Here is a 14407-nt window from a genome sequence, read left to right on the forward strand (position 1 = left end):
AGAATTTCTAATTTTTGAAGACCCCATAATAGGTAAGCAGCAAAAAATTTAATGTGTATTCTTTGCATCCTTATTTGTCAATTTCAAATTCAAGGTTCTAATCCTACCATGTTACAGAGAAATGATTATCTCTCTTGTATTAACTGTCTACTAGAGGGCACCATGTGTTTTAAAAATAACTTCTGCATGAAAAAAAACGGCATAATATTAGCTTCAAGTTTTGGGCACAAGGCCTGCAATTTCAGGGAGGGGATAGGTCAATTACATCAACCCCAGTGTTCGACTGGTACTTGTTTTATTGACCCCGAAAGGATGAAAGGCAGAATCAACCTCAGCGGAATTTGAACTCAGAATGTAAAGACAGGCAAAATGCCACTAAGTATTTTGCCCAACCTGCTAAGAATTCTGCCAGCAGAAACAACATGATATTAACCCTTTCGTTACCGTATTTATTTTGAGATATTCTGTGTTTCTTTCAATTACATTAAATATAACAAAGAATTTAGTAAAATAACTTGGTTATCATTCAGCTAGTGTTAGGAACATAAATTGTGACTAAGGTTTGGTAGAAGATTTTAATTCAAAACAAGACATTTGTACTCAAAGCAAGAACCGGTTTGGTACTTAAAGGGTTAAAATGACTATTTCAAGAGCAGAGAAGTAAAATATTTCTAGGATTTATTACAGATTATTATTATCTTTTGTTTTGTTGTACAGTGTATCACAGGTACCTCAGTGTTTAATTTTTTCTTTTTTTTTTTTATAGAATAGATGAACATTTCACCTCTTTTCTGCTTGCATTCTTTTTTTTTTCTTTGATACATACATACAAGACAAGTAATGAAAATAGAAATTTATTTATTCATTTATTTTTTTTTTGTAAAATAAAAACTAAAAAAAAAGTTTTCAGAGGAAAAAAAAGAAAAACAGTCGTAAGTGAATAAAGCAGAACAGGGAGGCTGGTGGGGCAACATAGATTGCACTGGAATGAGTTAGCATTTTCACCCTTCTAAAGTCGATAAATTTATAGAATGAGACAATTCTATTTGGACACTGATGATCTGACACGGCTGACTGGACATTGAAGCTGTTTGGGTAACAGCACTCTTTGGCACTGGAGGCAAACCTATGCAAGTCGCACAAAATATGTACATACAGATAGAAAGTGTAAGAGAATGAGATATTACAATACAGATACAAAACCAACTTTGCAGACATTAATGGTTCTGGGACCTTTTCTAATCCTCACCACTCTACCTGCATTGCATTTAATTTATCATCATTTAACATCTATTTTCTGTGCTTAATTCATCATCATCATCATCGTTTAACGTCCACTTTCCCTGCTAGCATGGGTTGGATGATTGACTGAGGGCTGGCAAACCAGATGGCTGCACCAGGCTCCAATCTTGATCTGGATGCCCTTCCTAACACCAACCACTCTGAGAGTGTAGTGGGTTCTTTTACATGCCAGTCAGGCGGTAGTGGCAACGACCTCACTCAAATCTTTTACACATGCCACTGGCACAGGTACCAGTAAGGTGATGCTGGTAACGATCATGCTCAAATAGTATCTTTTACGTGCCACCGACATAGAGGCCAGATCATGCTCGGATGATGCTCTTCATACCCTACTAGCACGGGGCTCAAGTGCCAGTAAGGTGACGCTGGTAACTATCACGCTTGAATGGTGCCTTTTGAGTGCCACTGGCATGGAGCTGGTTAACCGCTCTGTCAATGATCATACTTGTATGGTGCTTAATTATTTAAATTAATATTTAATCTTTTAAATGAATTAATATTTAACTATTTAAGTAAATTAATATTTAAGACAGCTGTGTAAAGAAGTGCCAAGCTCTAATTGTGGAGGGTACTTGTGGAAGAGGTAGACCCAAGAAGACGTGGGACGAAGTGGTAAGAAAGGATCTTTGGTCACTGAGGAAGTGAAAAGGGACCGGGAGATGGGGCTATTTGCTGCACTTGGTAAGATGCATTAAGCTAAGTAAAATCAATGTCTTCCACATATACAGGCTTGACCTTTCAGGTGATGGGGCCTCATAAAAAGGTCCCATGCCAGTACTGTGCAAATGCATCCATGCCGGTGGCATATAGAAAGCACCTAGCAACACTCTTAGGCTGTTGGCGTTAGGAAGGGCATCCAGCTATGGAAACTTCTTACAGCATTCACCCGGGGTGGGTTGAGCTGGCTTCATTTATCCTCAATGCTGCATCTCTCACAAACGCCGACCAGGCCTGGCGATTTGAGGCTAACGACCACGTGATCTCCAACCACTCCCTATTCCAGCGGTGAACGCCATAGATATGGGGGCCTAGGTTGGGTTCCAGATCAACCATGACAGTCATCAGCCAGGTTTTTCGTTGTCCACCATGCTTTCGTAGATGAATTCTCTTGGTTGACGACGGAGGGTATGACCCAGCCAACGCAGACATCTCGTTAGGATGACTTGTCGGAGGGAGGTGATTCTGCACTGGTGTCGCACCAGTGTCTCCAACAATTCAGTGTGACACCAGCTATGGAAACCATGCCACAACAGACAATTGGAGTCTGGACAGCTCCGTGTCAAATCATCCAACCCATGCCAATATGAAAAACAGATGTTAAACAATGATGATGTTGAATATTTAATTAAGTAAATCTAATATTTAATTTAGAGTGTGTTGATCAAGGTGATCTCCCTTGGTTCTGAAAACAGTTACCTGTAAAGGCTTTGATACCAAAGATTCCAGAAAATCCAAGTTATAGCTGTATGTTAGTTAAATATGATTGACATAAGCACTTTCCTCTCCTCAAACGCATAAATGGAAATATACTCACACACATAAACAGCAAGAGGTGGGGCGTGAAGGGGAGAATCAGAGAAACATTAAAATGTCAGATGTCCAAACAAGTTGGTGTCAAATCAGCAACACTGAAATAGCTGTGCCAAAACATATCCATAAATTTAGAAGCAATTATATATTGGAGGTTAATCTAATTAAATTTAGCTTTTTTTAAGTTAGAAATTATTATTATTATTAGTGCATAAGACACACATTAGCCATGAATTTTTAGCACTGAACACATGGTGATGAGCCAAAGTCTATAACCATAATATTGTGACTGTTGTGTCTCTGAGCAAGGAACAGATTCTGCTTGACTGACAAAACATACTCCTACTTCAGAGATGAGTGATAAACAACAGGCAAAAAAAAAATGGCTCAAACAAAGAATTGTTTAAACTATCCTGGCATGACTGATCATTATTGCAAAATATATCTACATCCATTCTCTGAACCATGAACATGACATCATCTGCCAGACTGACAAAATATACTGCTACTTCACAGAAGTGATTGACAACAGAAAATAGGAATGGCTCTGCCAAAATATTCTATCCAAGCATGACTGATATCATTATCATCATTTAACCCTTTCATTACTGTATTTATTTTGAGATGCTCTGTGTTTTAAGTATAACAATGAATTTAGTAAAATAACTGAGTTACCATTAAGCACATAAATTGTGACTAAGGTTTGGTGGAAGGTTTTAATTCAAAACTTTTGAAAACAAGACATTTGTACTACAGAGCCAGAGCTGGTTTTGGCCAGGTTGGTAATGAAGGGATTAACATCCAAGTTCCATGGTTTGACAGGATTTGATGTGTCCAAGGACTGCACCTTGTTTGAATTGTCTGCTTTGGTATGGTTTCTATGCCTAGATGCTCTTTCTAATGCAAACCACTTTACAGTGCATACAAGGTGTGTTTTCATGCCACTATTGTAGTTGTAATACCAGTGCTGGTGGCACATAAAAGAACCATCCGAATGTGATCATTGCCAGCGCCGCCTCGACTGGCCTCCATGCCAAAAAGCGCCAACCGATCGTGGCCGTTGCCAGCCTCACCTGGCACGTAAAAAGCACCCACTACACTCATGGAGTGGTTGGCATTAGGAAGGGCATCCAGCTGTAGAAACACTGCCAGATCAGACTGGACCTGGTGCAGCCTCCTGGCTTCCCAGACCCTGATCAGACCGTCCAACCTATGCTAGCATGGAAAGCGGACATTAAACGATGATGATGAGAAATAGCGAGGTTGTTATACAGTTCAGAAGATTGTCTTCATTCCTGATCTTTCTCACCTTGTGTTTCCTCTACAGCAAGGCACCTGTATTTGTCTCTATAACCTTTTCGTCATCACCTCCTTCAATGCCGTCTCCCCGGTTTTTGTCTTGCAAGTACTTGGTAACCCTGTCAGTGCAGGTGCCACTTAAAAGTACCCAGGTGGTTGGTGCTTGGAAGGGCATCCAGCTGTAAAAACCCTTGCCATGTTTGTGCCACATAAAAAGCACTAAGTCCATTCAGCTGAGTGATTGGTGTTAGGAAGGGCATCCAGCTGTAAAAACCCTGCCAAAACTGACCTTGCTAGTGCTTGTGTCACGTAAAAAGCACTAAGTCCACTCAGCTGAGTGGTTGGTTGGTGTTAGGAAGGGCATCCAGCTGTAAAAAGTCCTAAGTCCACTCTGCTGAGTGGTTGGTTGGTTGGTGTTAGGAAGGGCATGCAGCTGTAAAAATCCTGCCAAGACAGTCACAGATGTCTAGTGCAGGCTTCGGCCTGAACAGCATGTGGTACTGTTCCACCCATGCTAGCATGGAATATAGACATTAAATGATGATGATAATGAAGACTACAATATTTGGGTCTACCTTACAGAAAGAAGTCACGTAGCAGTTATCTCAAAGATATTCATCTACTTAGGAAGCTGGTGAAACTGAATTACTAAACTAAATGCTTTACAATATCTAGTTTGGGTTTCAAATCTCAAAGTGAGTAGCCAGTAATACATTTAATTTACTTCATTAAATATAAAAATATACTTCCTTAATTGAGAAATTTAAGTGTGTTTTTTTGTTTGTTTTTTTTTTGTTGCTTTTTACGAAATCAGGAATGGTGGATTGACAGATGTGTCAGAGCATTGAAAAAATAGCCTTAGTGTTTGTTCTGGCTCTTTAAGTTCCGAGTTCAAATTCCACTGAGGTTATGTCTTCATTTTCCTCCCAACTTTTTTTTTTTTTAGCCCTAGGGCTAATAAGGCCAGTTACTTGACATGTAAGTGACCAAGATCACAACACTGCACCGGTTGGGAAACTAGTTCATTATAAGATTGAAGGCCAGCAATTTTGAGGGTAAGGGACAAGTTGACCACATCAACCCCAGTGCTTGACTAGTACTTTATTTTATTGAGCCCTAAGAAAACGAAAGGCAAAGACTCCTCTGGAGTTGCTAAAGTATAGTACCAGTCATATACTAGTGTTGATGTAATCTATTATTCCCCCGCCCCATATTTCTAACCTCAGGTCTATGAAGTTATTATTATTATTATTATTGCTATCAGCAGAGTGGAAGAACTGTAATATCACACTAAATACTTTGCATCATATAATTACATCATCATCATTGTTTTAATGTTCACATTTCCATGCTAGCATGGGTCACACATGATTCATTGAGGCAGATTTTTCTATGGCTGGATGCTCTTCCTGTGGCCAACCCTCACTTGTTTCCAGGTAAGGTAATGTTTCTACACAACCGGACATGTTTACACGGAAATGAATGAACTACTTGTGCGACAACAGGAGACCAATGTGTATGATACACAAACTAATAAGTGTATGTGAACGTGTTTGTGTATTATAAAGAGATATGCTCAACAGCAAATGATGGGTATATGTTGAAAAAGTTATAGGTGGATGTCACTCTTGGTTCTAAACTCTTGTCAGAACAAAAACTATTTTTGAAATATATCTGAATTTTAAAAAAAGGTATTCTAAGGCATTCTCCAAGACAAAGTCTTCAAGTAGGCCCCTTATAATCTAATGGATTTCACCACTGGTTCTAATTAAGAATTACTTTACAATACTAAGAATTACTACAACACAGCTGCAGGAGGGGCTGTGTGGTAAGTAGCTTGCTTACCAACCACATGGTTCCGGGTTCAGTCCCACTGCGTGGCACCTTGGGCAAGTGTCTTCTACTATAGCCTCAGGCCGACCAAAGCCTTGTGAGTGGATTTGGTAGACGGAAACTGAAAGAAGACCGTCGTATATATGTATATATATGTGCGTGTGTGTTTGTGTGTCTGTCCCCCTAGCATTGCTTGACAACCGATGCTGGTGTGTTTACGTCCCCGTCACTTAGCAGTTCGGCAAAAGAGACCGATAGAATAAGTACTGGGCTTACAATGAATAAGTCCCGGGGTCGAGTTGCTCGATTAAAGGCAGTGCTCCAGCATGGCCGCAGTCAAATGACTGAAACAAGTAAAAGAGTAAAGAGTAATAACAACTGGCATTCTGTCAGTTATGACGATTAGGGTTCCCGTTGATCCTATCAATAGAACAGCCTGCTCTTGAGATTGATGTGAAAGTGGGTTGAGCACTCTACAGACACACAAACCCTTAATGTAGTTCTCAGTGAGATTCAGCATGACACAGAATGTGACAGGGCTGGCCCTTTGAGAAAATAGATACAACTCATTTTTGCCAGCTGAGTGGACTGGATTAACATGAAATAAAGTGTCTTGCTCAAGGACACAATGCACTGCTGGGATTCGACCTCATGACCTTACGATTATGAGCTGAATACCCTAACCACTAAGCCATGTGCCTTCACTCTCCAATAGTAAGGCTCGCTTCAGTGGGTAACAAAGTTATTTCGTCTCTAAAAATGGATAATATAATCCTTTCTATTATAGGCACAAGGCCTGAAATTTAGTGGGGGGAGGGGACAAGTCGATTACATCAACCCCAGTGATTCACCGGTACTTAATTTTTCGACCCTGAAAGGATGGGATGGCAAAGTTGAACTCAGAATATAAAGATGAACGAAATACCGCTAAGCTTACTGCCTGGCATGCCGACCATTCTGCCAGCTTACCACCTTCATCATCATCATCATCACCGTTTAACGTCTGCTTTCCATGCTTGTATGGGTTGGACGATTTGACTGAGGACTGGTAAACCAAATGGCTGCACCAGACTCCAATCTGATCTCGCAGAGTTTCTACAGCTGGTATGCCTTTCCTAACGCCAACCACTCCGAGAGTGTAGTGGGTTCTTTTACGTGCCACCAGCACGAGGGCCAGTCAGGCAGTACTGGCAACGGTCATGCTCAAATGATGTTTTTTACATGCCACCTGCACAGGAGCCAGTCCAGCGGCAACTGATAATGACCTCACTCGAATGTTTTTTCACGTGCTGGTAAGGTGATGGTAACGATCACGCTCAAATGGTGCTTTTTACATGTGTGTGTGTATGTGAGTGTATACACACACACACACACACAGATTTATATATAATAATAATAAAAATAATAATAATGGAATGTGTTGTTAAAACTAATGCTAACAGGTTTAAATTTCCATTAGATTTTTACTATTATTTTACTTATGCTGTTTTATCAAGCATTCATCAGTGGAAAAATTGTTGTTATAGATATGTACATGTGAATAAATGTTGGAGAAATTTCTTTTTACAGACAACTTGATGTCTCTCTGTTCCTGTGAAGTAGGCTACCTGTCAGGTAAAGCGGATTAAAGTAGAGTCCCCTGACTCAACAAACATATTCAACTCAGAACCACACAAAACTATTTTAGGTGTTGTTCCAAATGAAATACTAACCCCACGACCATCGCCACATAAAAAATATAATTTGTAGCAATTAATGATATAATTATTAGCAATTTATATTAATTGAAATCCTTTTTTAAAACAGAATTTGAAATTCATGTAAATAATACCAAATACCAAATTTAAATGTAATTAAAAGAAGAAAAATTTGTTTTAAATATTATTTAAAATGGAAATGATGATAACGATTTCAAATTTTGGCACAATGCCAGCAATTTGGGGGAAGGGGCTAAGTCAATTACATCGACCCCAGTACGTAACTGGTACTTATTTTATCGACCCTGAAAGGATGAAAGGCAAAGTTGACCTCAGCAGAATTTGAACTCAGAACGTAAAGACGGGACAAAATATCACTAAGCACTTTGCCCGGATTGCTTAATGTTTCTGCCAGCTCCGCTGTGTTGAAAATAATATTAAATAATGATAATAAAGATAAAAATGGGATAAACTATCACCAATGTGTTGATCAACCAAAACATTTTGTTTATATTTCACACCAGGTTCAAACTGTTAAATACAGTTAAACAGAGTGTTAAAACACAAGCAACACAACTAAAAATGTTAGCATGTAGAATATATATATATATATTAATAAATAAAACATATGCATTTATATATATACATATATGAGCGTACCAACCTCTACATGTATATATACATGCATATATGGGTACAGGACACCAAAAAAACGTCGAACACTATGAGAAACGAAAACATAAACACAAAACCCAGGAACTGGACATTTTTCTTAAACAACAAAAAAATAGAGTACAGTCCTTGTGTTATTTGTCCTGTACTCTATTTTTGTTGTTGTTTAAGAAAAATGTCCATTTCCTTGGTTTTGTGCTTATGTTTTCGTTTCTCATTGTGTTCGACATTTTTTTGGTGTCCTGTACCCATATATGCATGTATATATACATGTAGAGGTTGGTACGCTCATATATGTATATATATATGCATATGTTTTATTTATTAATATATTATATGACGGAACGCACGCATCCATTTCTAAGTAAGATTGTTCTTGATATATATATATATATATATATATTCATATTTGAAGTTCTGTTTAGGAATGTAGCCATTCATAGTGTATTATTATTATTATTATATGTACAATTGCGAACATTTGGTTAAAAACCTGACTAACATGTCATACCTCCCTCCCATGATAAAAATATTTAGAAATTTTAAAATGTAAAGAAAGAATGTTTTGATACAAAAACTTCTTCCTTTTTCTGTTTTTTTTTTTTAAATGATTATACATACATATATCATATGTATATTAAAGAGACTGTATATAACATGTTTTATAAATGTTTGTTATAGTTTTGAATATATGAGATCACAGAATTTTAAATGATAAATATGTATATGTGTTGTGTGTGTGTGTGTGTATGTATGTGTGTGCGTTTTGTCTTAAGTATCGTAATATTGAGACAATGTATTTTCATTTGAACAACAGACTGCTGCTTTGTAAGTATGTAATAAAAGACGAGGAAATCTGGATGTGAAATATTCAATAAACTCTGAAGGGAATGAACCTAAAGACTTTTGGACTGCTTCTGGAAGTTCTTTATAATGATTTCTCTGGAAAAAGAAAAAAAAAGAAAGAACATATGAGAAACGATATTTAAAAATAGATTTTGTTATATGTATGAGTGTGTGTATGTATACACAACAACAACACACACAAACCAGTTATATATATTGCAAACTCAAATATAAAAACACACACACACACACATACACTTACAAGGGGGGTGATGAAAAGTTCCTGGCTTTGAGTAAATACAAGAAGATCAGTTAATTATGGAATTTATTCAACAGAAAACTGAAGGACTGCTGCAATAAGTGTGTGATTCAGAGAGGAGGAAGAAGAAGAATAGGAAGAAGAAGAAGGAGAAGAAGAATAGGAAGAAGAAGATGTTGATGTTGTTGTCATTAAGTGTAATAAAAAAAATGCTTTTACCTTATTTCTCATTGCTCGGATTAAATCTTTCACCAATGCGCCATTATATGTACGGAATTTTCTCAAGTCTGAGAAGAAAGGAGGAAAAAGAATTAGCACTCAAGGAGCTGAATCACAGAAGATTGCTAAATTATTATAAAATCCAATATTTTGGTCAGAAGGAATTTGAAGCAAAGACTTGTAAACGACCGTGCGAAGGAGAGGTGACGAGAATGGCTCCTTTAGTACACCCACGGTTGATTACAATAAATATGAAACGTATGAATGGGTACAAGTGCCAGAAGGAAAAGAGAGACAAAAGTGCGCCAATACCAACCAATCATTGTAGTGGACACAACAGGGACCAAAAGGGCGGCCGAAGGCTAGCTGTTATCTACTACGTCCGTACTTATGTATATATAACAGAGAGAAAAATTTCCCTAAGCGTACGCTACAGACTAAACATGTTTTTCATGGGAGACTAGATATGAACATCACCTGTATGATGATGAGGCTTACTTTCAACCAATATGGGATGTACACACATACATATATATATATATATTTATTTATATATATATATGTGTGTGTGTGTGTATGCATGCCTATATATGTGAGTGTATACATATCATCATCATTTAACGTACGCTTTCCATGCTAGCATGGCTTGGACGATTTGACTGAGGACTGGTGAACCAGATGGCTGCACCAGGCTCCAATCTTGATCTGGTAGAGTTTCTACAGCTTGATGCCCTTCCTAACACCAACCACTCCAAGAGTGTAGTGGGTGTTTTTACGTGCCACCGGCGCAAGGGCCAGTCAGGTGGTACTGGCAATGGCCACGCTCAAATGGTGTTTTTTACGTGCCACCTGCACAGGAGCCAGTCCAGCAGCACTGGCAACAACTATCTTTTATCATTTACTTGTTTCAGTTGTGAGACTGCAGCCATTCTGGAGCATCGCCTTGAACGATTTTAGTCAACGAATTTATCTCAGTATTTATTTTTCTTTAAAGCCTGGTACTTATTTTATTGGTCTCTTTTGCCAAACTGCTAAGTTACAAGGATGTAACTACACCAACACCAGTTTCAGTTTCCGTCTACAAAATCCACTCTCAAGTCTTTGATCAACCTGAGGCTATAGTAGAAGACACCTGCCCAAGGTGCCACAGTGTCACACATCTACGTACAAAATGAAATAATGGTCATAGCTGAAACCTCTTTTATCATAGGTTTGCTCCATCGGGGCTGACCTACAGCCAACAACAACACAAACTGATCAGATATCAGACTGTTTGTTGTCTCTGGATGAAACTACATCTAAATACTACATCCAAAAAACGTTAAACTTGTATGAATTTTTAGAAACATTAAAAAAAAAAAAAACTACTTCCATTGCCAAAATCTGTTAGAAGAAAGTTGAATAAAGCTTGTGAAAAATATGCAAAAAAATAAAGGGTTAACCAACCTTCTTGAAGTTCTTCAGTGATATGTAGCTTCCAGTTGTCTTTGATAATAACTTCACTGCCAATTTCTAGTCTCTGGATAATTTCACAGGTCTCTGCTTTCTCTTTTTCTATTCTATCACTAACATCCTGCAACACAAAATACAAAAACCACACAAAAATTAAGCTTCTTTTTTTTTTTTTCTAAGCTTCAATATACCAATCTATTTACAAGTGACCAAGACCTTTGGTGATTTATTCTTTGTAAGCTTAGTACTTATTCTATCGGTCTCTTTTGCCAGAATGCTAATTTATGGAGATGTAAACACACCAACACCGGTTGTCAAGTGGTGATGGGGGAACAAACAGATGCTAGGCTTTGGTCAGCCTGAGGCTGAGCCTAGAACCATGTGGTTGGGAAGCAAGCTTCTTACCTCACAGCCACACCAGCGCCTATATATTATAAATAATATAAATGATGTTTAGACAACAAGAAATATATGCTCTGTAGTCCAACACACTGACATCTGAGCTTTTTGAAGGTTTAAAATAATTATGCAGCACGGAGTTTTGTCAGTGGTCTCAAAGCAACGAAAATATTTTGACAAATTAAATTTAAATGTTGAAGTGAATCTAACAGTTTTTGTGTGTTTCTTAAATGGCTTATAAACACCTCCCATGCTGCAATTGTTTTCGTTTCAGCACACGATCTCAAATCAGGTCACTTGCTATGCAAGTACATCTCCATAAAATAATTATTACATTTCAAATATTACCCACTTTTTTTATTCTTTATGATCCGAATAAACCTCAGGTGAAATTGGCACTAAACATTGGCTAATTTTTGTCAGATAGATGCAAGGATGGTTATTTACCTGAAAAAATTGCAACTGTTGCAGTTGGTTCCAAAAAAAGGGATGTTTAAGTACACTTTTCGAAGTTGGTCGGTCACGGGGGTTAAAAGAAATCATTTGTTGGACTAAGCTGCGGCACATAAAATAACCTGGAAATGAAAAAGAAATAAATAACGAGAATAGGGAATCATTAAAAGCAATTTTGTTTTCCTTGATAATAATAAACTAGAAAAGAAGAGAGTAGGGTCAGTGCTGGCAGTGTCCATGGTGTTTGCAGGCCCTCACAAAGTGGTGAGATGAAAGTAATCAATGAAGGCGGCGAGCTGGAAGAGACGTTACCATGCCAGGCAAAATGCTTAGCGGTATTTCATCTGCTGTTACGTTCTAAGTTCAAATTCTGCCAAAGTCGACTTTGCCTTTCATCCTTTCGGGTTCGATTAAATAAGTACCAGTTACGCACTGGGGTTGATATAATCAACTTAATTCATTTGTCTGTCCTTGTTTGTCCCCTCTGTGTTTAGCCCCTTGTGGGTAATAAAGAAATAGGTATTTCGTCTGCCGCAATGTTCTGAGTTCAAATTCCGCCGGGGTCAACTTTGCCTTTCATCCTTTCGGGGTCGATTAAATAAGTACCAGTTACATACTGGGGGCGATATAATCGACTTAATCTGTTTGTCTGTCCTTGTTTGTCCTCTCTGTGTTTGGCCCCTTGTGGGTAGTAAAGAAATAGAAAGTAATCGATGTGAGTGCTTAAGCTGCTGCACTTCCAATCGCAGGATAACGGTTTCAATTCCCAACCCAGGTGATGTGTTGTATTCTTGAGCAAAACACTTCGTTTCAGTTTGTTCCAGTCCACTCAGCTGTAAATGAGTAATCCTCTGATTAACTGGCATCCAGTTCAGGGCAACGTTGTGATCTTCCATGAAGGAAGGTTGTAATCTTCCATGAACTGGCAGAAACGTTAGCACACCGGGTGAAATGCTTAGTGGTATTTCGTCTGCCATTACGTTCTGAGTTCAAATTCTGCCGAGGTCGACTTTGCCTTTCATCCTTTCGGGGTCAATTAAACAAGTACCAGTTACGCACTGGGGTCGATATAATCGACTTAATCCGTTTGTCTGTCCTTGTTGTCCACTCTATGTTTAGCCCCTTCTGGGCAATAAAGAAATAGGTATTTTGGCTGCCATTACATTCTGAGTTCAAATTCCGCCGAGGTCGACTTTGCCTTTCATCTTTGTCCAGGTTGATAAATTAAGTACCAGTTACGCACTGGGGTCGATGTAATTGACTTAATCTGTTTGTCTGTCCTTGTCTGCCCCTCTATGTTTAGCCCCTTGTGGGCAATAAAGAAATATGAAGAGCACTTGGGAACGGGTGAGGTTTGGCAACAGGAAGGACACCTGGTCACAGAAAATCTGCCTCAACAAATCTCATCTGACTCATACAAGCATGGGAAAGTGGACATTAAAATGATAACAACAATTATAAATGCTTCCCTGAGGTGTTTTCTTGCATTGTCCATACTGTTGATATTCAAAATCCATAATCAACGTCACTACATCTCATCTACTTCTCTCTCTATATTAATTGCTCTTAGTTTTGCTCACTGATTACAATATCCTTTGCTGAGGAGGTCTAAAAAGAGGAATGAAACAGGGTCTTTTACTTTCACTAGTTGGCTCTAAAGACCAGACTTCCTCCCATGCATTTTATGTGGTTTTCAAATGTTTCAATTATTTGATCTTATTGCAGTTATCCTCTGCTTGAGGAGACACATCAAACCAAGTAAAAGCATAGTTGTCCCCTACATCCCTCTTCAGCTGACCAATCCTAATCTTGCAGGCTCGTGGGTGGTTGGTGCCACATAAAAAGCACCCATGCCAGAGCTGTGTCAAAGCACCCAGAGCAGCATCCAGCCGTAGAAACCATGCCAAAGCAGACATGCAGCCTGGGCAACCTCCTGGCTGACCAGATCCTGACGAACCGTCCAACCCATGCCAGCATGGAAAACAAATGTTAAATGATGATGATGATGTTTGTTTAGCTCAGATGGTAGAGCGCTCGCTTTGCATGTGAGGGGTACCGGGATCGAAACCTGGATTCTCCACATTACCCAATCATTTTGTTAATCTCTATATCTATATATATATATATATATAAAGCTGAAGTTGTCTGCGTATGGCAAGTTTGGTAGCCTTCAACTAACACTATCTCCTCCGAGATCCTGCGGTGCAAGTTGACCAAAATTGAGAGTATGATAGAAGAAGGCTTGCTCTTCCTTCTGTCCAAAGAAAAAAATTCAAATCGGACCATGTTAACACCAAAAATTATTTACATCAAGAAGATGCATTTTTTTCTATGAAAATCCCTATTTTTTACGAATTTTTTACTGCTGTGTCACCATTTTTCGGTGTATTTCAACCAGAAAAAATGTTCACTTAAAGAGAATAACAAGCTACATAATGCAAAATTT

General features: G+C 38.4%; 1 protein-coding gene across 1 annotated transcript in view; it reads right to left on the bottom strand.

Annotated features, from left to right (window-relative positions):
- Positions 1-8663: 8663 nt before the first annotated feature.
- LOC115223195 (serine/threonine-protein kinase/endoribonuclease IRE1) overlaps positions 8664-14407 on the bottom strand; it is a 72885-nt gene continuing 67141 nt past the window's right edge. The window contains exons 21-24 of the mRNA XM_036512333.1: positions 11956-12083; positions 11104-11230; positions 9658-9725; positions 8664-9275 (exon numbers count right to left, since the gene is read on the bottom strand). Coding sequence (XP_036368226.1) covers positions 9105-9275; positions 9658-9725; positions 11104-11230; positions 11956-12083 — 494 coding nt within the window. The 3' untranslated portion in view covers positions 8664-9104. The remainder of the gene's footprint in view (positions 9276-9657; positions 9726-11103; positions 11231-11955; positions 12084-14407) is intronic.

Source organism: Octopus sinensis, linkage group LG22 (assembly GCF_006345805.1).
Source record: "Octopus sinensis linkage group LG22, ASM634580v1, whole genome shotgun sequence".
NCBI lineage: Eukaryota > Metazoa > Mollusca > Cephalopoda > Octopoda > Octopodidae > Octopus > Octopus sinensis.